At 41.0% G+C, this 24,400-nt stretch overlaps 2 protein-coding genes across 2 annotated transcripts in view; both read left to right on the top strand.

Moving 5' to 3' along the window:
• The window catches only part of nrg2b (neuregulin 2b), a 72,696-nt gene extending 58,786 nt beyond the window's left edge, over positions 1-13,910 (top strand). Inside the window, exons 6-12 of the mRNA XM_085368443.1 lie at positions 3,388-3,411; positions 5,825-5,927; positions 7,708-7,837; positions 8,706-8,833; positions 10,472-10,687; positions 12,069-12,252; positions 13,434-13,910. Of these exons, the coding sequence (XP_085224569.1) occupies positions 3,388-3,411; positions 5,825-5,927; positions 7,708-7,837; positions 8,706-8,833; positions 10,472-10,687; positions 12,069-12,252; positions 13,434-13,910 (1,262 nt within the window). The remainder of the gene's footprint in view (positions 1-3,387; positions 3,412-5,824; positions 5,928-7,707; positions 7,838-8,705; positions 8,834-10,471; positions 10,688-12,068; positions 12,253-13,433) is intronic.
• A 5,478-nt stretch (positions 13,911-19,388) lies between these two features.
• Positions 19,389-20,768, top strand: LOC146638422 (N-acetyllactosaminide beta-1,3-N-acetylglucosaminyltransferase 2). Its single transcript, XM_085368433.1, has one exon. It carries the CDS (start codon positions 19,389-19,391, stop codon positions 20,766-20,768), a length of 1,380 nt encoding a protein of 459 aa, XP_085224559.1.
• Positions 20,769-24,400: the final 3,632 nt, after the last annotated feature.

Here is a 24,400-nt window from a genome sequence, read left to right as displayed (position 1 = left end):
TGTGGAAAACAAAGTACTTCCTTTCTGAGGTTTCATGTATCAGGACTTAATAAAAACTACATGGGTCTTAGCTGGTTCTAAAATTATTAACATACAATAACAACTACATATGTCATATTACACTATTCATTTATCAAAAAGCAAAATGCAGAAGCACTCAGTGAAAAGGAAGTGAAAAACTAAGTAATCATTTTTCCCTTTTTCAGCAGTTTGGTTGTAGTTTTGCTGCTGTGCTTGGATTCACTGTTACATGACCCAGTTTCTGCTTTAGCTGTCAGACAGATGGCCTCACATTTGACTCTAGGATACTTTGGTATAGAGAAGAGTTCACAGATGACTCAATGAGTGCAAGGTCCCCACGTCCTGAGACTGCAAAACAAACCTAAATCCTCATCCCTCCTCCACCGTGCCTTACAGTTGCTATGAGGTGTTTGTGCTGCTGTGCTGAGTTTGGTTTTCTACAGACATGGTGCATTGTTGCCAAACATCTCCACCTTGGTCTCGTTTGTCCAAAAGACATTGTTCTGGACGTCTGGAAATCTAAGCCGTACTGCCTCGCTCTCTTTACAGAAAGGAGGCTGTCTCCTGGCAAAACATGAGACTTGTTCAGTTTTCTAATTGTACTGTAACAAGTTAACATGCTAACTAAGGCCTTTAGAGTCTGAGATGTAGTTCTTGTGTTTTTTGCAGTTTCTCTGACCATCACATACTCTGACCCTGGGGTGAATTAGCTTTAATGTCCACTCCTGGGAAGATTGGCAGCTGTCTTGGATGTTTTTCAGTTGTGAATAATCTTTCTGACTCTAGAATGATGGACTTCAAATTGTTTGGAAATGAGCTTATAGCCCTTCCCAGACTGATAGGCAGCAACAACTGCATCTTTAAGCTGATCGAGATTTTCCTCAATACCAGACCCGCAAACTGCCAAAATGTAGCTTTTATAGTGGTGCTCACACTTGCTGATTATCAGTTTTTCTGGTGCATTTGATTAGCTGCACCTCTGGTGCTTAACCTCTGAACTCCTAATTCCTTAATTAGGAATTAAGGAATTCCCTGCTTCTGCATTTTGTCTTAGATTTTGTTAAGTAAATAATAACACAGTCTAATATGCCACGTGTTGTTGTTCATCTGAGCTTATATTTACCTAATTTTAAAATCTATCAAGAACCAAATGACTGTTTTTCGATGACTGTAAGTCTAAATTTAGGTGAAGAATAAAAGGTGAAAGGTCGTATTCACATAGACTTGAATTCCACATATTTTCACCAGCCTGCCCACTGAGTGATTATCTGCGTATTGCATTACCTTCAAGGCAAAAATCAAATTAAGTTATGTTCATACAGTGCATGTACCGTACAAATTTATTAGAGCGCCACCCAAGGTAAGTTTTTGCTTAAGCACTGATGGCTAAGCACTTTGATCGAAGTTATATTTTTTAATACTAAAATATAAATACTGCTTATATCTCTGAATTTTCAAATTTACTGTTAAAAAAATCAGAAAAAATATAAAATGCATTAATATTTTTGGTTATTTGGTTATTTTTACTTAGAGTAAATTACCTACACTTCTGAACACACAGTGTGCAGCCCCAAACACAAATTTAGTTTGTTATTTTCCTAATAAATAGCATTATCATTTTTGGCAGTTTTTCCTTGTTTTCATAAGAGGTGGGCTAATAAATTCAGTGTTTACTGACAGCAAGAAGGTTCTGGGTTAAATTATGCGTTTTCAGAGGAGTTCACTACGAATTCAGACTGATGTGCAAACAGATGTCTTTTCAGCAACCTAAGAATACGACTTTTCACCTTTTCCTTTTGAACCAAATATCAGCGTTGTTTAGACGTCTGTCAGGGTCGTCTTTTCAGTGTCTTTTCAAAGAGGTTTTTGCTGGGTGGGATGTAACGTGCGAAACTCCCGTTCCCCTGCTCTCATTTTTCATTTGTGACAACCAAGCGCAACGCTCCGAATGTCTTCCTGGAGAGACAGGACTGTGTCGTCCCCTTCTCTCCGATCGTTTGCATTTTTGCTCCAATCAGCAATCAAAACATATTAAAAACACGACCAGTTTCCACATAGCCAAACCCACTTGCACAGGAAGTCAAATATGTGGATTTCCCAAAATGTTGAACACTTGTTTAAATCAGAGGGATGAAAGAAATGTGTTTGGTCATTCTCCTGTGATTGCATGGGCAGTGATAGCGAAACACAGTCGGCCAATATTGGCACAGGCACATAATTAATGGGATGAGATCTCTGCTTAAAGAATGAACAGTTTTAAAGTTAGCACCTGGCTTCTTTTGTACAGAAACAAACGAGCTCTTTCTTGTAGCTGCCCAAGCAATCACACCGAGATAAAACTTCTTGTTTCCAGGGGTTATACAGTGTTGCTTCACGTTCATGTTGTGCTTTTGTTTCTGTTTGTCTATTGCTGAAGTTTCCATACTGAATAATGTCACATTTAAAGCAAGAACAGGTTTTATTGTATGTAACGTGTGCTTGTTTTTGACCCCACCATCAAGCCTTGTGTTCATGCTGAAGTCTGTCTGTGTTTTCTTTTGCACTGTGACGGTGAAGGAACACCCTCTGCTGTTTTAAATCAATTTGTGTCATTTTCTAGCAGTATTAACACACAGTGCTCAAGGTTACAGAAGTTAAAAGTTAGGGTGGACTGTTCTGGCCAGTAATGCATGTGAGGCCAGAAATATTGGGAATGCTGAGATGATCTCTCTGTAAATCCTATGAGAGTCTCTAAGAGCAGCGTTATACAGAAGGTATGCTGTAATCAGTACAAAGGCACACAGTTGCCATTAGGCGAATGAGTTACAGCACCCACCCCCATTTGTTGTGTCGGCCTCATCGACTGTACTGTGTTTTTATGTTGGAGAGAAACTCACTGCTTTTATCGTTTGTTTTCTTTACTTTTTTGTCTTATTTTTTGTCCTTTTTTATTTTGTTTCTGTCCAATGTTGTTTACTCCAGAAATGAGGTCTAGTAAATATAGCAGTAAGTGATGTGGCTTCTTGTCTTGCTGTCTTTGTCAGTCTTTCTCTGCATGCCTTTTCCTGCCTGCTGTTTCTCTTTCCTTCTGCTTTTGGTTCATTTTCTCCCTTCGTGTTTGATTTCTGCCTGTTTTTTGGCTTCGTTTGTTTGGGTTTTTCTTTTTTTGTTTAGTTTTTCCTGTCATTTCTGGGGATCACAGAGCTGAGGCTGTCTGAGTTGTCTGTCTGTTACTAGACGGTACGCGTGTCAGTCACTCTATAATTAACTTATATCCTGGTTCAGCATATGCAGGACATGGAAATAATATATCTGCTCCAAAGTGGACATTACACCTGACCCTATGTGTCTCTTTCCTTTTACCACGACAACTTTCTGCGCTGGCAGAGCTTCTCAGAATTGAATTTATGGGTATGGAACATTATTATTCATTTTGCTGTGCTTAAAGGATGTGCCAAGATCCTCTCACAGTCACACATTATTGTGCCATCTTCTCTCTAAAACCAACAACTGGGTCTCTCACAACCTGTCCTTCTTTTTCTCCTGCCCACTAACTTGGTTTTAAGACACCTAACCTCCCGTCTTTGCATGCACTCTTCTTTTTTTGGTGTAACAACACTAGAGAAAGAGACAAATTCATTGGGAAGGGATACAATAATAAGAGAACGTGCAGAGGTGCATTCAAACTCAGTGTAAGGGGCTCCTGATACGACTCCAAACTGTTTATCTGGACACCATATCAGAAAAGCAAAAAGCTGCCTCTTTGCTCCAAAAGAAAAATCAGCGAATGTTTTGCATCATTGATAAATACAAGTAACTGGCTCGTCCGCCAGGCTTTGGCAGTGTGCATATTGGTTTCAGCAGCCCGTCGAACAAAAACATGCAAGCTACGAGCATTTTTGCAAAGCACTGCCAAAAGCCAGCAAAAAAAGCCTGACTACATAGTCTGTCCTTATTATTATGCCCTTGATTGACTCAGTGTCAGAGTCAAGAGCTTGCCTGTCCTAAATCACGATCGCTGCTGGCCCCACTGTGCCAGCGAGCTTGCCTTCCCATTTCCTTTTGCCTTTCTGTATCAGTACCCTGTGACACACACACAATGCCGGGCCGAGGCTCTCGTAGGCTCGTCAATCCCTACAGAGGCCCTTTATTTAAAGACTGTCCTCGTGCCCCCCCCCCGCCGCCCCCTTTCCCTTCTTTTCAGTGGCGTGTCTAGAGTTTTTGTTTTGTTTGGCAGGTTTAATGATAGGTTTCAGGCACCACTGAACGGCATTAGTTTTAATGTAAACTGAGAAGAAACTCATTTGAACAAACAAATATTTGTGTTGCAGAAGATTTAAATGGTAAATGGCCTGTATTTGTATAGCGCTTTACTTAGTCCCTAAGAACCCCAAAGCGCTTTACACTACATCTACACCCATTCACACACACATTCACACACTGGTACAGCTACATTGTAGCCACAGCTGCCCTGGGGCGCACTGACACTGATTTAGGTTGATGAAAACAAAAAGTTACTGTTAGTTACTGTTAATTTGGCCGTAACTAACAATGCAGTGACCTCGATAATCCAGTTAGTTGATAAGGGGACAAAGTCAGGTCAGTCTTTGGTTCCCGCAGGCCTCTTTCTTCTCCTGGGCCTTTTTCCTGGACACGCCCCTGCTCCCCTTGCAGCCTCTTTCCTTTCCCTCTGTGTATTTCCTTCTGCTTCCTCCTTTTTCACCACTTTGCTTTTCCTGCTTTTATTCCCTCTCTCTTCCCTCTCACGTTCTGTTTATTTGTTGCACTGTGTTTTGTGCTTTTCGTTCTGACACAGAGTGTTACACCGCAGCAGCCCCCAGAATCTGAATTGGATTCACTACAAGATTCACGCGCCATCACCATATTGTGTTATGAACTAAATAAAGTTTAATGTGATCCACGGCGACTTCCACACCTGTACTGTTGAGTCCGTTTAAATTGAAATTGGTTACTTTCCCAATGTACAAGAACTCTTGCAGGAGATTTGCACGTTAAAGAAACAGTATAGTCGTTCACAGTTTTTCCCAAGAATATGAGCTATGAATTAGATTATTGTAAAATTGTAAAATAACAAAATAAACACCATAACACCATGGGTGCTATTTAAACCTTTTTCTTTGATAAAAATGTTTCGCTTTTTAGCTTCAACTTAAGGTTAAGGTGGTAAATTGTGACATCGCTGTTGGGCTGTAATAGGTCACACCACCAGAGGGCAGCAAAACATTCAATCTGGTGTCAACTTGTTTTAATTCAAAAAATCCTGTGTTTGTGATGCTGATGGCGAGCTATGTGAATACCAAACTTTCATCTGGTTCTCGGGCCGCTGTGGTGTTAACCCTGATTTTTTTTTTCCCCCATCTTGACAACTTGTCTCGTGTGACTCCATTCATACAGGCATGGCATCAGATCTTTTCCAGTGCCATCTGTGGCATTACATCCCCATGGCCATTACAAACTTGTTTAAGACAGCAGGAAGTCTGTGCCAGGTTGTAGGTTTACATCTCAGCTTTTCCTCATGATAGTCGTGAGACTGTATAATTACTCCTCTTTGTTGTGTAGTACTGTGTGACTGCAAGAACGTTAAAAGTCCAAGGCATGTGATTTGATAGAACAGAGACAGCACAGGGACACGATGACAGCAGATCATAGTGAGGACAACAGTTTCTTTAGTTGCCATAGATGGGATAGTGCTCATGCTGTATGTGTGTGTGTGTGTGTGTGCGCGTGTGTGCGTGTGTATTTTTGGTATGGTAAAATGTGCGTTTGAATGTGTGTGTATGTGTTTGCATATTTGCATCCACAGAGGCTGAGGAGCTCTACCAGAGGCGGGTGCTGACGATCACAGGCATCTGTGTGGCGTTGTTAGTGGTTGGCATCGTTTGTGTGGTGGCCTACTGCAAAACAAAGTATGTCTTTGAAGCAAAAAGAAACAATTCCACCGTATACAAAAGACTCAAAACCTTTGAATTAACCCTTAAGTTAAAAGCAAAAGTGCCATTACAAAGACCTAAAAGTACTCTATTACAATCAGAAGCCTTATATTGCATGCATGTTAAGTAACTTTGACTGAAAGCATTTGTTCTGCAGAAATTGTCCTCTGGAACTGAAATATTATTAATTAAGACATTATTAGAGTGCTCTATTTAAAGAAAAAAAGAAGCTGCATCTTTATTTGTGAAAAATTTGTACTGTGCAAAAATCTCAAACCACTGTATTCTGCTAGGAAAAATAAGTGCTGCGATTTTCTAAAACATTTGCAAAATTAAACGTAAATGCAGTGCATAAGACAAAAAGAAATCCCAATGCGCTTAAAAGCCAATATTTGATATTACCACCTTAATTTAAGTAGTCTTCAGGAATAGTTCTCCAAGCTTCTTGAAGGACATTTAAAGCTCTTCTTTGGATGTTTCTGACTTTTGCTACATTCTCTGTCAAGATGGTCCCACACTGCTTCAGTAAAGTTGAGGTCTGGGCTCTGGGGAGGCCAATCCATGCCTGACAGTGTTTCATTGTGTGTTTTTTATCCACTATGCTTTTACTATACTAGCAGTGTATTCAGGATCATTAACATGTGGAAAAATGAAGCCATTTCTAATCAGATGATTTCCCAATGGTATTGCATAATGGATGATAATGGTGTTCATACTTCCAGCAGTTATGACATGATTCCCAACACCACCGACTGAAATGCAGCCGACACTAAGACAGAGCCTCCACCGTGTTTTACAGATAACTCTAGACACTCACTGTCGTCCCGCTCTACTGACGTCTTCCATATAGGATACATTTGACAATCATTTGAACCAACAGTTTCAAGTTTGGCTTCATGATTCCATCACACCTGTTGCCACTGATCCTCAGTCCAGCTCTTATGTAATTTTCGGACTTTATCCGTTTCACCTTGTTTTCCTTCCTTAATGGCTTCTTGACAGCAAGTCTTCCACTGAGACCGTTTCTGAATGGTGAAGGGCCTGTTTCTTAAGGACGTGACTTTCACATACTGTCCATAATATAGATGTTGTTTTAGGCTTGCTATTTTGTGTTTTGCCCTTTACTTGTCTAGTTTCCTCAAATTTTTCATGGACACTTTTTTAGCAAACAGATGTATTAAAATTAAGTTTTTGGTGAAAAAGATTATTTTAAATTGGTCAGACTTGATCTTTTGCATAGATTCAACTAAAGAAATAAGAACGTGATTTCGTTTTGTGACAGCCTGTTTGTAACAAAGAGCGTAGAGATACAATTTAAAGTTAGTTTTTTTGCTAAGTTCTCTGTTATGTGGAAACAAAAATAAATGAAAAAGCAGCCAATGTTTGAAGAAAAACTTTGAAAAACCACGAGAAAGCTTGGAGAACATTTGCTCAAATCTATTTTTTTAAATGACTAAACTACTTAGACTTTTGCACAGTACCATATTTGAACATTGTCATCTAAATAACATGATTGGCGGAAGGCATCTTGAAACTGCTACCATCTTATAGACCAAAAAAACGCTTTTGTGCAGGCATCTTACATTGACTGTAAGTACAATAGTAATATATAAATACATTTAATTCACATTTTGCCAGCTAAATTCTATTGACTCATGTTCTACCACGTCCCCTCACATATTTTGAATTCAGTAGTAAGAGAGGACATCGGTTTGGTAGATCTCTTATTGTTCCTTCATCATCACCACCCGTCCAGGAAGCAGAGGAAGAAGATGCAGAGTCACCTACACCAAAACCAGAATCAGTGTGTGGAGCAGCCAAACCGCATGTTGGCTAATGGGCCAAATCATCCTGGCCCTGGTCCTGAGGAGATCCCCATGGTTGACGTGAGTCCAAACAATAATAACACTCAGCTGAGTGGAGCCCTAATTTTAGTTTGTTTTTGCAAATTATCATTACTTTCAGAGAAGCTGTTTAAGCTTAACTCATTCACTGCCATTGACGTCTATAGCCGTCAATTGCAGTGTATGAGTCAATGGGTTTAACTCATTCACTGCCAATGGCTGGCAGTGAATGAGTTAAGTTGAAACCAGAGTGTTTGCAACTGTAACAAATTGATTTCATTTGACTTTTTGCTGTGCGATTCAACAGCAATTAATTTACAAGCATAGCTACTGATCTGATATAGCATAAAAATCCACTATATCAAAGCCCCGCAGCATTTATTAAAATAAAACCAGATATATCAGTGCTTTTAATTAAATATACCCATCCCAGAAATAGGATTTGGGTGTCAAGAAGTCCAGAAAACCCTCACATATTCATTAATGCTAATGACCGACCGAAGAGGAAAAAGACAGGAGGACTGGATGTTCAGAAACCAACAGAGACTCAGCTGGTTCATGTTCCTGCTGGAGTTTTTTTTTAGCTTCGTGACTTCGATTTAAAACTTGAGTTAAGGCCTGCCTTCAGCAAAGTGTTTATGTGAGTAAAACGGTGATTCACTGACTACATGGGGAAATTCTGGTGTCACGCAGCTAGCTACATGTTAAAGAGAGGGCAGAAAACACCTAGCATCCTGGTGGAGATACAATAGGCATGAGTCAGCATAAACGTAAAGCTGAAAACAGTGAAGAGGAAAGAGCAGAACGCCCTGATGTAGTTACATTTAAAATTCCCTGTCCATATGTTTGTTTTTGCTTTGATTTGAAGGTAACAAAACAATCAAACGCCTTTTATGTTTTATTTTTTCAGTACATCTCCAAGAGCGTCCCTACGACCGAGTGCGTGATCAGCCACGGAGCCGAGGGTGCAGGCAACTATGCAGGCAGTCGAATGTCGACCCGCTCCCACCACTCTACCACTGCCTCACATGCCTCCAGGTACACACACTGCAGTCAGGATGGACACATAATCCAAGCAAAAGAACAGGTCTCCTAATCCTTAGTCTTTGTCCACTTGGAGCACATTTTATCTTTGAGCTGTTGCAGACATTCTTGTAAACACCAAACAGATAAAGGTGGGCAGCATACTAAAACAATGTTCACACAATTCAACCCTCAGTCAAAATAATCGGATTGTTATTGGTCTGTGACTACTACATCTGGGAAATCCACTGGGGGCTGTCGTACGTACTTTACAGTGCATAACAAATTTAATAGAACATCATCGAGTGTAAGGTTCATGCCGCAGTTGCACTAATTTAACATTATTGGTTAATTACCAGAATCATTTTTTCTGTAATGGTTGATCCACCAGTTTGTGCAAGCTCTTTAATCGACACGATCACTTTAATGCTAAGATAGAATTATTGTTGTTATCCATGAATTTCAAGATTGACTGTTTTACAGTAAATGAGGAGAAGCACATTTTATTTTTAAGATTAAGATACCAAATTACAGATATATGCAATTGTTCCTACTTAACAGAAAAATGAGTTTTAGTGGTTGAATGTCACGTTTGATTTATTTTCTGATTTAAGTGTCAAAGTTTGGGTATAAAAATTGTATTTTTTCACAGGTTTTTGACAGATTTCAAAAATATTTGTGTTTTCTTTTTTATGATAAAATTGTTAAGCTCTGTAAGGAACTGCAGGATGTGCATGTACCAAGTACTTACGAATACAGTGTAATTTGTTTCTCCTGTCCTTCAAAATATTCTGAAGGTACTCATTACTTATGCACATACTGAAAGGTTTTACTCCTTTATTACCTCGTACCCACAGTACCAACAGGACCTGATAAGAATCTTATATGCAATGTTTTCCGAGGATTTGCAGAAATCACGGTCTGTGTTGTATAGTTGATACGGTCAGTTTCACTTCAAATTTTACTTTTAAAGTAAATAATTTCCTGAATATAATACAATATAATACGAACGAATGTAGCAAAGGTAACAAAGGGAAAAACAAAATGTTTTTTCTTTAAATTTACAGAAGTCATAGGATATCAACTTGTGCCACTTTGAGCTCTCGCCCTCAAGCTTAAAAGTATTGTGAAGATAAGCTTCACAATACAGGTATATAAAATACAATATAAACTGTCTGTGTGACCTTATATTGCTAGAGCTAACTAAGCAAATTGCAGCTAAAACAGAAAAGATTCTCCATAGTTGCAGATTGATTAGTCACTTCACCACCAGAGGGCAGAGTAATAACTCATTAACTGAGCTCTAACTGCAACCACAGCCACTGGGCACACCCTGTGCCCCTTATCTGTGGTACTGCCTGCTGCTTTGGCCTAGCTTGGCATGCCTGCTAGATCACTGTAATAACATCCACTCCATCTGCTATGAATAGCTTTCAGTACACGGCAAGCACATATCTGCACAACAAAGTACAGCAGCTACACGGGGTAGCTTTAACCACCTTGAACACAACACAAACGAGTCCTGATGCTCTGTTTTCATGCTTAACACAGCTGACTGTTGTGTGTCGTTGGGATCAGTGTATTAACTTCAGTCTCCCTTAGTATCCCCCTTCCTCCCCGCTGCTGTCATAACCTTCTAAACTCGTCCTGCAGACACGAGGAGCACACGTGGAGCATGGAGCGAACAGAGAGTATGAACTCAGACTGCCAGTCAGGTGGGCTCTCCAGCTCTGTGGGAACCAGTAAGTGCAGCAGCCCAGCATGCATGGCGAGGAGGGCCGCCCACTGGGGCTGTACGGATGCGTCGGGACCGGGAATGCAGTACGGGGACTCCTACGATTCTCTAAGAGACTCACCTCACAGTGACAGGTAGAGAAAGTGGAAATGGTGGGCACTGTGGTTTGGAGGGAGAAGGAACTTGCTCAGTGGCTCTTAAACACTTTTTCTTGGCTGTGCTTCTTGCTACAGTAGGCCCTTTACTCTCTGGCGACACCAAGTGGCAATTAATTGCTAGGACTTTCTTTTTTTAGTCTTTTTAAGAACTATATCACCCAGACACTGTTAATAATAATGTGTAAAAAGATAAAGCGGTGGTGAAGGCAATTACATTCAATTCAATTATTATTATTATTGTTATTATTATTATTATTATTATTATTATTATTATTATTATTATTATTATTATTATATGTTTGTTGTTGTTTAGGTGATTCTACTCACCTAGTTTTGATACACAGGTGTGACATCTTTTATTTATTTTTTTCACCCATGACTTTGTAAAGAGAAGAGAAACGGGGCGACAGCAGAGTTCATCGGAACAGGAGAACCCTGAAAAAAGTTCAAAGATCAAAAACTACAACATGAAAAGCACAGACTGAGGCTGCAGTGACACTTCTCATTGTATTTAACACTCAGTTGCACTTCAGCTCTTTGCATATTATAACTTCTCTCCTCCGCGTCTGGCTCATGGATCAACAACAGTACAAGCAAGAGTGGCCCAAGGCTCATCATACCACACACTTACACTGCCTCTATCTGACAACAGAGCTCACTTCAGACAGACGGGCTTATCTCTGGACTAGAGCGGACAGCGAGCACACTACCTCTGCTCGACCATAAAACCAGCTTTAGCTCTGCTATAGACTGGTGACCAGTCCAGGGTGGACCTCATTCCTCTCCCTATCACAGCTGAAGTAGGCTCAAGCTTCCCCATGACCTTCATTTGGTCGGAAGAAAATGAATGGATGGATGTTAATACTGCATAATAATAAATAAGTAGTATTTCAGAATATGGGACATGGATGCACAAGTAAAGCTGAATTCAGTGAGCGGCAGGAGTCATTCAGTTCTTGTTGGAGTGAATGCACATGAGCAGTAATGTCTTTTATACTCTTGTGATTGACTAAGCAGGTTTGTTGCCACATAATGGGGGGACCTGAGCCAGTTGGTTGCTTCTGTTGTTTCTGTTTGAAGTTTTTTCCTTCCATAGTTCAAAGACTTACAGATCACAATGAGGGCTGGTTTTTGTGTGTGTTATGGTGCTTTTCAGGGAACAGACAGATGTGTGACCTCTTTCAAAATATCATGATTAAACCGATGGTGCAGCTGAGCGCCTCAATAATGCAGGAGTGCACACTTACTAAGTGCATTGTTAAAGTGAGAACATTGTGTTCACCAGATATGAGCATCTGTTAAAGGTAAAAATGCACACAGTTGTGGTTATTTTTTGTGTTTTTCTAACCTCATCCAGGTATGTGTCTGCACTGACCACGCCAGCACGCCTGTCTCCTGTGGAGTTCCACTACCCCCCGCTGCCTCCCCAGGTTCCCACTTTTCAGATCACCTCGCCCAACACAAGCCACGCCCTCTCCCTTCCACCTGCTGCTGCCGCCTACCACAGAGACGATGACCAACCGCTGTTACGGTGCCCCGATGTACGTAAGCCTATATACAATATATAGTCTATATCAAAAGCACATGTCTGTTCCCCCCAGCTTTACTGTTATTGAAGATATAAAAAATTCTTTGTTTTAAAAAAAAAAATCTGTTAGTTATAAGAAGAACTTAGCATGTAACCTGCAGTCTCTGTGTGGGCATTCACTGTCCCCAAGTTCATTTTCCTTATAATGTTTGCATGTTCAGCACAAACCATATGTATAATTGATTTACCAGAAGTAAACAAGCCACCATGACTAACATATTCTCTCCCTACAGCATGTGTTTGAATGCAGGCTGTACAGAGGTGTCTTTCTTTACTTTCTGTGCACCGATACTGCTGACAACAAAGCCGAGCCAAGGCTCGTGAAGTCGCATTCAACCTTCTGTGGGGTTATTGTGAAATATAATGGTTTTTGCTGTGGCACGGACAGAATAGCATCACAAAACTAGCACACAAACAGTAACTGCTGCCTAATGTCCAAAAGTCACCAAAAGATTGATGTACTAAACAGATGGCTTTGACATAGAAGACGGCTGAGCCTGGCTCTGGTTAAAAGGGAGTTTTTTCTTCCCACTGTCACCAAGTGCTTCCTCAAAGGGGCCCTGCTGATTGTTGGTGTTTTCCTCATAATATTGTATGGTCTTTACCTTACAATATAAAATGCCTCGAGGCAGCTGTTATTGTGATTTTGTGCTATATTAACTGAACTGGATTGAAAGCCAAAGGGCCTGGAGTGCCTTAAACCTGTATTTTTTTTTTTCTAATTGCCAGCAGGGGGTGACTGGTTACAAACAGAAGTGTACAAAGAAAAAGGGGCTTCATCTTTCCTGATTTATGACATCATTAAACAACTTTCTTATAGCTTTATGATCTCAGTTGCTAAAATTACGTCTTGTAAAATACAACATTAACTTAATGCTTAATGTTGTAAATTATGGTCCCCAGGTGAGTAAATTGGGAGGATATTGAAGTGTAAGTTTTAGGCCAAATCCACCTTGTGATTAGCAAGCTGCTACCATGTGAGCATGCAGTCTCTTGATATACATGGTGAAGTGTGCTCAGTTGAAGGCTTCACAGCAGGATCGCCTTCTCTTGTATGCATAGGCAGACCAACACACCAGTGGGTCAATAAATTTGTTCAGCCATTCTAAGAAATCTGTGTTTTCTCTGTTTCAGGATGGAAGTTTATACAGGCAGCCCCGACGTCCTCGACGACCCTACCTGACAGAGAGCACAGGAAGTCTACCGTCCAGCCCCTACCGGCTCCCCGATGACGAGGCTTATGAGACGACACAGGAGTATGCCTCTTCACGGGAACCCATCAGAAGCCGGCGTCGCCCGCGACGCAACCGACTCAACGGACATATCTCACAGCGCTCGGCGGGTTTACGGGACTACAGCTCACAGAGCTTCAGCCAGTCAGAAGAGGAGGAAGAGGACGAGGAGGAAGAGGATGGTCACGGGGAGAGCACGCCTTTCCTCAGTATGCAGAACATGAACATGGACCCGCCTCTAAATGTCCCGGGTTTCCGTTCGTCATCCGGTGCAGACACACGGACTCACCGCGGGCTGAGTCGGCCAGGGACGCGCAGCAACGGGCAGAGCCGCGGCTCCCAGTCGCAGCGCTCCAAGGCTGACAACATGCCCCTTTAAGACTTAACCTCCCTCCGACGCCCACCATTACACCCCCGCCACCTCCCGCCCTCTCCACTTCACACACTCCCCTTCCTCTTACACACAACCCGTGGACTAGAGACCTGCACCTAGGAGAAATATTTTTATTTTGTATAACAGACAGATATTCTAAACAAATGAAATATTTATTTTCATTTCAGCAAAAATTGTCTACTAGCTAACAGCAAAGACTTTTTTTATAACGGGGGGGAGGGGATATTTATATGTAAAGTTTTTTGATTTACAGCATTATGAGAGATGAAAAAAATAAGAGAATTACGTGCCAATTTTTTCACAAGTTAGATAAATAGAATAATATTGTGGTGCCTTTTGCTGTATGCTGAAGTTGGAGGTCCCATTGAGTTTTTGTAGCCTTTCTTATAAAGACTCCTCGTTTTTATAGAGACCAACCCTCTTCCTCCTTTTGCTTTGGTTTGTTTCTCTGATTTGGGATCTTCCTCTTTTTGAACTGTGATCTGATTATGTCATCATGCAATATTGATTCCTCCTGTGTAAAAGGTGTCTGTTTACATGAGTATGACCCACGCGATGCGCTCGTTTCACAGGGACATTTAGTCACTGACGCAACCAAGATGTGTAGGGTAGTTTCCTCGGATGAACACACATCGGTCATTTATGTCCTCGTTCGCTGCCTGTCAGTCATTTCTTGTTATTTCTGTAAAAGCAGGAACGTTGGGGAGTTGTCGAGGGAAAGTGACTCCAGATTCCTCGTGTAGGTATTCAGGGTGCTGCCATGACATTGGTGGTGGTTGTAGTGTGCGTGTACTGTATGTGTGTGTGTGTGTGTGTGCGTGCCTGTATCCATTCTGCACGCCTCATGAAGCCTCATTCGGTTGGCGCCTCTGTTCACCGTGGAGGGTGTGATCTCTGTTGTTTGACTGTCACGCTCCTCTCCATCGATCCTCACGCTGCCAGAAGCTCCATTGCACTGTAAGAACCTCCCTCCGTGAGCAGTCATTGGCCAGGGAGCTGCCGATCCAAACCGAACCTAACCAATCCAGTTGTAATCCAGCCTGACTCTGGCCTCCCGTGGACTGCCTAGCCCGCTCGTTTCCTATGCCAGCAGCTTAGAGCCGCACTGTGTCTCAGGACTTCCCCATCACATCACAGCCAAAAAGACTCAAAGCAGAGAACGCACGTCATCTCAGTCACAGTTCAGTTCGCAGGTCAGATCGACATCCCCTCACTCCCCTTCTTTTCGCCATCTATCAGGTTTCTCGCGCTTACTTGTGGCTAAAGGACGGTAAACAACGCGTTTGATTAAACTTTTGGAATCAGTAGGCGGATTCAGTTACTTTTTTTCTTTAACTCCAAGAAGTTATGTGTGCGTTTAAGTGAGCATGTGTGTAGCCGTGTTAAAAAGATGAAGTTGTGCAGAGACGGCATCTGTTTGCGCTCTGATGCAGGGGCGTAACCTTGGAATTCTGCCCCCACCACTGAAAGGTGGATCTCCCTCTGGGTTTCCCATTTTCGCTCTTTTTCCTTTTAAAAAAAAAATGTGTTTGTTTTCTTTTTAAAAAAGGATATCCCACCGAAAGCTACGTGGGCTCACATTTTGCCACACTAGTGACGGTGCTGCTCCGATCGGGAAGAAGCACCATGTGCGGGTTCACATTGCTGGGAAGAGAGTTTCCGAGGCTGATTCTACCTTTTTAGTTAGCTCACACGGTTGTATATGATAATCCTGATTACTGCATCCTTGATTTGCATTCCTATACCTTTTATCAACTGAACTTTATTTGCTTGGTCACACTGACTGACTGAATGATCTGTTATGTGTGTCTCTGTCTGCCCCTTCCACCCACCACATCGCAACCTCACCGTCACGTCTTCCTCGCCCTCCTACAGAAGCAACTAGCAGACAAAGTTAAGTCCAGTGAGTAAAACCAAACAGCACACTACCAGTAGTCCGATCATGTCAGAAATTCTTCCACTGCAGATGTACATCAGGTTCTGAGACCCTTAGAGAGACCCTTTGAAGTTCACTGAGGAAAATGATACTGTGTTAGATACAATGTGTCCCGATTAGACTTCATTTCCAATATGTAGAGTTTTGTTTTCTTTCTTTTTCCCCCCACACAGGCAATGCATGGATCACAGATATAGAAATTATCCCCTCAGATTTAGGGGGAATCGTATGATATGAAAATACAATTTGGGTTCACGGCCCAGTGGTCTGGCTAGTTTTGTCTTACTATCACTGTAATCAATCTGGGATTTGCAAACGATTTGAAATTACTGCAAGTGAGGATAGTGTGCTTCTAGAGCTAGTCGAATTGTTGACAACCCCACCCTCTTTCTCCTCGACCCCACCCCACCCCTCCCCCGCGCTTCCCACCCACCTTTTTTACGAACACACGTACTTCTCTCACGCACGTACATCCATATCCACAATGAAGCACACACACTGAGCACACAGACACACAAAACCGTGCATACACAGACACACTCACACAGCCCCTCTCATGTTTGTTTGTCAAGCAGTTTGTCTTTTTTACCTACCAACCTATCCTCCTCCTACTCCTCATCTTCCTCCCCTCCTCTCAACCCCAAATCCCCTGCATGTCCTAGTGGTACTGGTAGTTGGGTGCATGGAAAAAGCAGCAAGCAAATCTTTTTTTTCCACTCGGTGAAAAAAATAATAATAATAACAATAATAAAATGAAATAAAAAACGTGTCCTCATTTTAACATTCAGCAATAAATCCCCTTCTCTTCATGTCCATCATTCTTGGAATATGCTAGAAGATTTTTTGCAAGTTTTATCAAAAACATACTACTTGTAAAAGAAGAAAAATCCAAAACACCCCTTCATATGAAAAATAAAACTTTATTCCTACCATTTTTGAAACAGTCCTGTCATCTTTGTAACTGAAATACTGCGTGATTGCCTCTTTAACAAGCAGAAGGTCTGAGATGATCAGAAGCATATCCACTCTCACTGAGGTCATCTGAAGCCTAGGGCAGGAAAGAAAATAGCTGGAAACGGGGTTTGGAGCAGTTGGACCTTTCAACTCACAGAGATTACTTACACACAAACACTGACCACATTCTTTGAAACCTTAACCACGTGCATCCACAACTGTAATAGTAAGGAAAGTTTTCATTACTACTAAAGGTTTAACTGTTCTAAAGGAGCAAGGAGCTAAACGATCACATCTTCAGTCTGTTACCAGAATATCAGATGATTATTGTGTATTTAAGCTCTCAGTTTTTAATTAATCGGGTATGCCGACACTATTCACAGCCCACATTATGACATGAACAACTAATAATGTCCATTATTATCTAATTTACAGTTGATCGAGAACAAGCTAGGTTTCTGAAACGTTTGGAAGCCGGGAACCAAAAGTTACTTACTGTGGACCAAAGGGTCCTAACACTAACATACAGCACACATTTACAACCATTTGTACTCTTAGCTGCAGCTGCCTAAATACTTCAAATACTTGAGGCACAATGTGTCACAATCCTGCGGAGGTTTTTACGGGATCAGAGATAACAAGGGAAGGAATAAAAAGGAAAATATGCACTCTTTATAAGAATATTATCTAGAATATTACAAAACAACCTTGATTTATGAGCTCTTTGGCTTAAGAGCTGTGAGCCCGGCTGGGATGTTCAGATAAACAGGTATTTTGATTCAGATTCATGTTGATGGTGATGACACACATTTTCACACAAAGAAACAGAAAACATCCCATCTTATGCATATAATTTGCTACTATGTACATGTAGGGATGTAAGACAGAGAGGAGCCACAGTTTATGCCTCCAAACTGCTACAAACACTGAGGAGGGAGCGTTTAGGTAAGATTGGGAAAACCCTAAGACAACAATCACCAACCAAACTGATTCACACTTGTTTTCCATGACAACTGTTGTAACACCTTAGTGTCAGGATTGCAGACACACCACATTATTTAAATGCAACCGTTTTTAATCAGAGTTCTTGTCTGACCTGATAGGTGTGCGGATGACAGGAATCTGCCCATGAAAAGATTGCCAGGTGATGAAGTCATAATTAAGCTGCTAAAAAAGAAAAGATTAGGTGGAGATTTAGGGCGGCACAGAAGGAAGTTCTGTTTCCAAACTGATGTCTGGTTATTCATGTGCACAAGATGAACTGAATGAACTAGTGAAGTTTCACACCCACACTGATATGTTTTACATAGTATTTTCTCTGTGATTCTGGGGTAGTGACACCAACAGCTGAGTCACTGATAAATGTTATTAGTTTTGTATCGTCTTCATTTCTTATGAAACACATTGATGTGTTTCCCATTGTTTGTGGGTGGAATTTCTCTTCGTTTCACAAGTGGGTGTATCCATGCTGCTCGGCAGAACCCGAAGCAGCCTCCTCAGCCAGAGGGCTCAAAGGAGGAGCTTCAGCTACAGAGGAAACCTTCCTGATAGACTGACTCACTGTATTTTATCTTTAATTCTTGAGTAGAGAGTTTACTCAGACTAAATGAGACAAAACTGTGCTGGACAACGCTCCTCAACTAGATAACAACAACTATGTGATTATTCCGTGAAATAGAAAGCCTTCATTAAAAACAGGTAAGCAAAGAAAACTGCTGACATCAACAGCTTCATTAAACCTTTTAGGGTTGAAGTCATGGTAACCCTAACCTCTATATTTGGGAAGAGACCAAAACAGAGTTTTTAGAAAAACTGTGATTTTTTTATGCTTGTTTGTTAAAATTATGATTTTCTTTCTACCCTCAATGGGAAAACAATATAATAAAAGCCAAAAATGACATCTTATTGGCTCGGGTCAGAATAGGAGTTAGAGTTAGGAATAGTGAAGTTTGGGCTGTCACTGATTTAGACCTAAGAAGGTAAGTTTTTTAAAATGACATCATCTTTTCAGTTTCTTGTTAACACAAGGAATTTGTAGACTGCGTTTGTTTATCTGCTAATAAAAATGTGCTTAACTCTTTTTCATACCTCAAAGTGTGACTAAATTTAACTCTAAATAAACGTTCCTTTTGAACTTGTGATAATTATCTGCTAAAAACCACACTACTAAATTTCAATCAAAGCACATGGTTTTTGATTGGTGGAGTCAAGATTGCGCATGGCTTTGAAATGACCAGAAAAAAATTGCTTTGCATCTCAATGCTTACATGCCAAATGAGCCAATTATACTGGCTGTTAATCATCATGTGATCAAAAAGAACTCAGCTAAAATCTATTTTACGCACTCGTTTGTGAGATCACTGTTACATATGGTCTTAGTTCATCTCTCTTTTGCAAATCTTCCATTTCCTCATGCTTCTTCACTTCATTTCTCTGCGGAGCTTTGCCTCTCGATCCAGATACACATAAATCCGCTATTGTACATTTAATAATTGTTTTATATTTTGAAACTCAGAAATTGTCAGATGTCAGATTTCTTCAGTGTAACTTGGTGTTTGTGTATTTGCAGCTGAATGGCACGGTGTTACTTTCGCTGGCGCAGGGTGTTAATCTGTGTGTGCACGCCTTGCATCTTCCTGGCCCTGCTCTTTGTCTACGTTGGTCTCACGGTGTGTATGAGCATGAGGAGCATGACAGCACCAGCGAGTGAAATCATGCCGAAGAGTTCTCATTTTGTGGCCAATGGAATTTTAAGAAATAAGATCTTCGTCTCACTCCCTAAAATTTTCTGGGAGAACCAATGTCAGAAAAAGGCTTTTTGGAACCAGCTCCAGCTGGTCGTTGACCGTCAATTTAACCCCATCCTGCACCCCCACGAAGCCAAGGGATTAATGAAGAATATCAGCTTTGATGATTTCCTGCTGAAGAAGAGTTTCTCTGCAGTTCGCAGACTCAACAACATGACATATAATGTTGACGAGCTACCACAACAGGTGCAAGACTTCACCAAGTACATGCAGACAAGAGACTACCCGGTTCTCCTCCAGCCAGGTGGAGAATGTGGAGCTCAGGGAAAAGACGAGCGGGAGGACCCTCTGATTCTCTTCGCCATCAAAACAACACTGGATAACTTCAACAACCGACAGGCTATTCGGCAGACCTGGGGCCAGGTGGGATGGGTGGCAGGACAGAAGATAAATGGCAGTGGCAGAGATAATGGTGGAGCCTATGTCCGCAGGGTATTCCTGCTGGGCAAGCAAAACACCAAAGAACCGGGTGTGGATGTGTCTGCGTTACTCAAGTTGGAGAGTACGCTCTATGGAGATATTCTGCAGTGGGACTTTGAGGATACATTTTTCAATCTCACCTTGAAGGATGTGCTCTTCTGGAGCTGGTTCTCACACTCTTGCAAGCAGACCCACTTTGTCTTCAAAGGAGATGATGACATCTTTGTCAACACACCAAAACTGATAACCTACCTCCAGATCCAGATGGAGAAGCCGCATGTGAAGAAGAACATGCACAACTTCGTGTTTGGGGACGTCATAGGAGCAGCTTCACCCAACCGAGTCAACATCTCAAAGTACTTTATCCCACACAGCTTCTACAAAGGGTTATACCCCGCGTATGCAGGCGGGGGAGGGTTGGTGTACTCGGGTCAGTTGACCAGACGTCTGCACTTAATTTCTAAAAGAGTTCACCTGTTCCCCATCGATGACGTGTACGTAGGGATGTGCATGGTGCGGCTCAATGCCTTCCCCACGCACAACCACGCCTTCCTCATGTTTGACTTCCCCAAAAATGAAGGGAAAGACCCGTGTTCGTACCACACCATCTTAGTGATCCACAAGCGAAGCCCCAAACAGGTGGTGAAACTTTGGGCTGACTTGAAAGAGACACAGGCACAATGTCGACATGTGCCTCTGAGAGTTGAACAGAAGGAGAAAAACTAAATAACCCCCAGCACTTTGTAGCCACCTTGAAATGCCTCTGGGCAAGCTATACGGGCAGATATGTTGTTTAAGTTCAGTGGTCACTGAGACATAAAAACTGCATATAAAGAATAACAGGATTGCAGTAAAGGTTAAGTGGAAAAAGTACAGGCTTGGAAATGTAAAGGAACTCCTTTAAGGAAAATTCTAATAACCATTTTTGTAAAAAGGCATCCGAACCTTGTCCTACATTAATATAATATAAAACAATATTAGTACATGAGAAGGCAAATACTATTCCAATCTAAATTCTAATTCCCATGACAGCTTCATTCTGTTGTTTTTAAAAATAACCATTTTGTTGCCTACATTGTAGAGGGTGACTTTGCCTCCACACCTAAACAGTAAAATGGGACACTCAGGAGTAACCGTAATTTATGTGTAGTGGCTCAGCATAGGGAAAAGAATCACAAGTCTGTAATTTCTAATGTGAGCTCCAGTAGGTTTTCTTCATGTATAGACTGTGATCAGCTGACCTGCCACTCTTTGTGGATTTACACAACCGGATTCAACAAGATGTAAACAGTTTCACAAGCTATCTTCACTGATGTCTATCCTCTACACTAAAGTTAGAATTCGGTTAATTATTCCAAGTGTCATTAGGCTAACTTCAAATTAAGTACTTGCTACACTTGATGTAACCTAACACTGACCACGAGCACCTGCAGGCCCTTCGCACCAGTCCAACAAAGAGCTTTACAGCGGTCCCTTGTTTATCACGGGAGTTACTTTCTAAAAATAACCCGTGATAGGTGAAATCCACGAAGTAGCAAACTTTTTTTTTTACAATTAGTATAGATGTTTTAAGGCTGTAAAACCCCTCCCTACACAGTTTATACACTTTTCTCAGACAGGCATGGACATTTTCACACTTTTCTCTCTAGTTTAAACACTCTCAAAGTTCAAACCTTCGTAGAAAAATAAGTCCAGTATCATAGAATGAAACCAAAGATCAAACCCTGTTTTCAGGTCCAGAACACGGGATTTTGTTTCGCTAAATGTGCCTCATAATCCAAAAAATACGGTAACTTCTACCTTCCTTTAGCATGTCCAGAAGTCCAACATTTTGTGCGATGGTTAGCAATAGCATCGTCCTCTGCCTTTGGGTGCTACCGCAGGTGCGTTTGATGGTGTAAAACGTTTCGTTGACATTGTTGTGTTTGTTGGGGAGAAAACTTACAAACATACAGTCACTGTGTCTACTATTTATTTTTTCACTTCATAAGTCTATGTTCCTCACTTATATTTAAAACACTGAATAATGTGAATGACTAGCACTTTAATAATAATTTGCAAAGCATTACATTATTTTTAAATATCTTTTTTCATTTCTTTCATGCTCCTGTTTGTACTATGAAATTAAAATACCTTGCAGACTGGTTTGTTAAACTTTGACTATCCTTGCTTACTTTAAGCATGCAATAATGCAAAGTTTGAATGCCTGCAAAATGGATATAGTAGGAAGTATGAGGGAATGAGGTGGGGTCATTGTCTCACAAACAGCACTGTATAAAACAAAAACTACACACAATATTCGAAGCACATAGTGCACTGTGGGAATTTACGACTGTGCGTAAATCCCCCCTAATATTGGTATGAACCAGCTCAGACGGGGCTGCATCAAGACACGAGGACTAAACCCCAATTCAACCAGACCCAGAACTGATCCGGAGTTAAAACAGGACTACAACAGTTCAAAATCAGGACTATTTAGGATTTAACCAAGACAGAACCAGAATCAGAACTAAATGAGCACTAAAATCATCATAGACCTGCACTACACTTATTTTTTAATTCTACCAAAGTCCACTATGTAGATTCACAAAAGTTTATATAATTATTTAGCCTTGTTGTGCAAACAAGCCTGCATAACTTAATAAATATAGAATTTGAAAAATAACAAACCTAAAAAGAAACACTAGGTACGAGATACATGAGGACCTATGATACGGTGATACTTTTGGTAAACGACCATTTGACTAACATGTGTGTCTCACCTGCTCTTGTTCCATCTCTGTGCTGTCCTCATTCTCTCTCTCCCTCTCTGTTTCTCTCTCTCCCTCTTTGTGCTGAAAATCAAGCCAAACACCAACATCATCAAATATACAGTTGAAACCAGATATTTACAAACTCTTCAGATAAAAACAGAAACACTTTTTTAATTGTAACATCAAATCAGACTAAATGTTTATTTTTTTTTAGATTGATAAACATAAAAAACACATTTGTTAACTTTAAGAGTAAAGAGAGAAACTATCTGTATTTCTATATGGCACCAAATTGTATTCAAAATTAAGCCACACTTATGGAGCTCCACAGTTCTTTTCCTGGTCTTTTGTTGACATCTCTTGATTTTCCCATTTTAAAGAAACAGGCTCTGTGTTTTGCCTTATATGCATCCACAGCTGTGCCACCAATTTACTCACATGGACTCTACTAACCTATCAGAAGCTTCTTCAGCTCAGGATGGAATCGTCTGGAGTTTTCTTATTAATTAACAATAAACTTAGTGTATATGTACTCCTAAATTTAATGAAAGTGATAAAAAAATAGACAGATCTCTGTCTCTCTTTATTCTGACATTTAACTAATTCAAAAGATATTTCAACATTTATTTATCCAAAAAAAACCAAGTTTACTCTAAATTGATGTTGTACAGTAAAAAAATGTTCGTGGCTCAAGGGGTTGGGAAGCGCATCTGTAACCGGAAGGTTGCCGGTTCAATCCCCAGGCTCTCTGTCCTGGTCGCTGTGTCCTTGGGCAAGACACTTTACCCTACCGCCTACTGGTGTTGGCCAGAGGGGCCGATGGTGCGATATGGCAGCCTCGCTTCTGTCAGTCTGCCCCAGGGCAGCTGTGGCTACAACTGTAGCTTGCCTCCACCAGTGTGTGAATGTGAGAGTGAAAGAATAGTGGCCTTGAAAAGCGCTATATAAATCCAATCTGTTATTATTATTATTAATCTTTCAGTCATTTCTAACCCCCCCAATCCCACATGCATACTACCCTTTAGGGCTAAGCCCCGGGTGTATCAAATGTCTGCCTCCGCCTCTGGAGCTGATGCTAAATGCTATCATGCTGTCAGTAATTTCTGAACAGCTAGATGAAGTACATGAGAGTACCTACCTGCCCCTGAACCTGGTTTTGCCAGAGGTGTCTCCCAGGAACACTTCCCTTGTGCTTTAGGAAATCAGTTTTTTCCTATTTCTGTTTTTTTGTTTTTTTTGTTTTTTCCTATTTCCGTTGTGTTTTGTGTGCTTTTGCAGCATTTTTCTTATTGCTGGTGTTTTCTTAAGTTGCAGTCCATTCGGCCTCTCAGGGCCACCGTACCATATAAATAAAACTGAATTGAATTGAATGAGTTAAACAAGACAACAGGTATTCGAGTTTCAGGTTACAGCAGCTGAGCTAGTTTTGCAGTGCCAAGGCTCAAAACAAACCAAACAAATGTGATATCTGTTTTATTGTAATATATATCTGGATTTTCATGTCTGAGTTCATAAATGATCAAGACTGAAACAATCTCATCCCATTACAAGTGGAATTAAAATCCAACTGATAGTGGACTACAGTATTAAACTTTAGGCGATAAA

This window comes from Diplotaxodon limnothrissa, linkage group LG2 (assembly GCF_057381915.1).
Source record: "Diplotaxodon limnothrissa isolate DT_005_m linkage group LG2, D_limnothrissa_male_GT1.1, whole genome shotgun sequence".
Lineage (NCBI taxonomy): Eukaryota > Metazoa > Chordata > Actinopteri > Cichliformes > Cichlidae > Diplotaxodon > Diplotaxodon limnothrissa.
The sequence above is the reverse complement of the archived record's forward strand: the minus strand, read 5'-3'. Positions and strand labels throughout refer to the sequence as shown.

Bases quoted from the DNA above. Each gene is read 5' to 3' on its own strand.
- LOC146638422 (XM_085368433.1), top strand. From the start codon at position 19,389: ATGGCACGGTGTTACTTTCGCTGGCGCAGGGTGTTAATCTGTGTGTGC.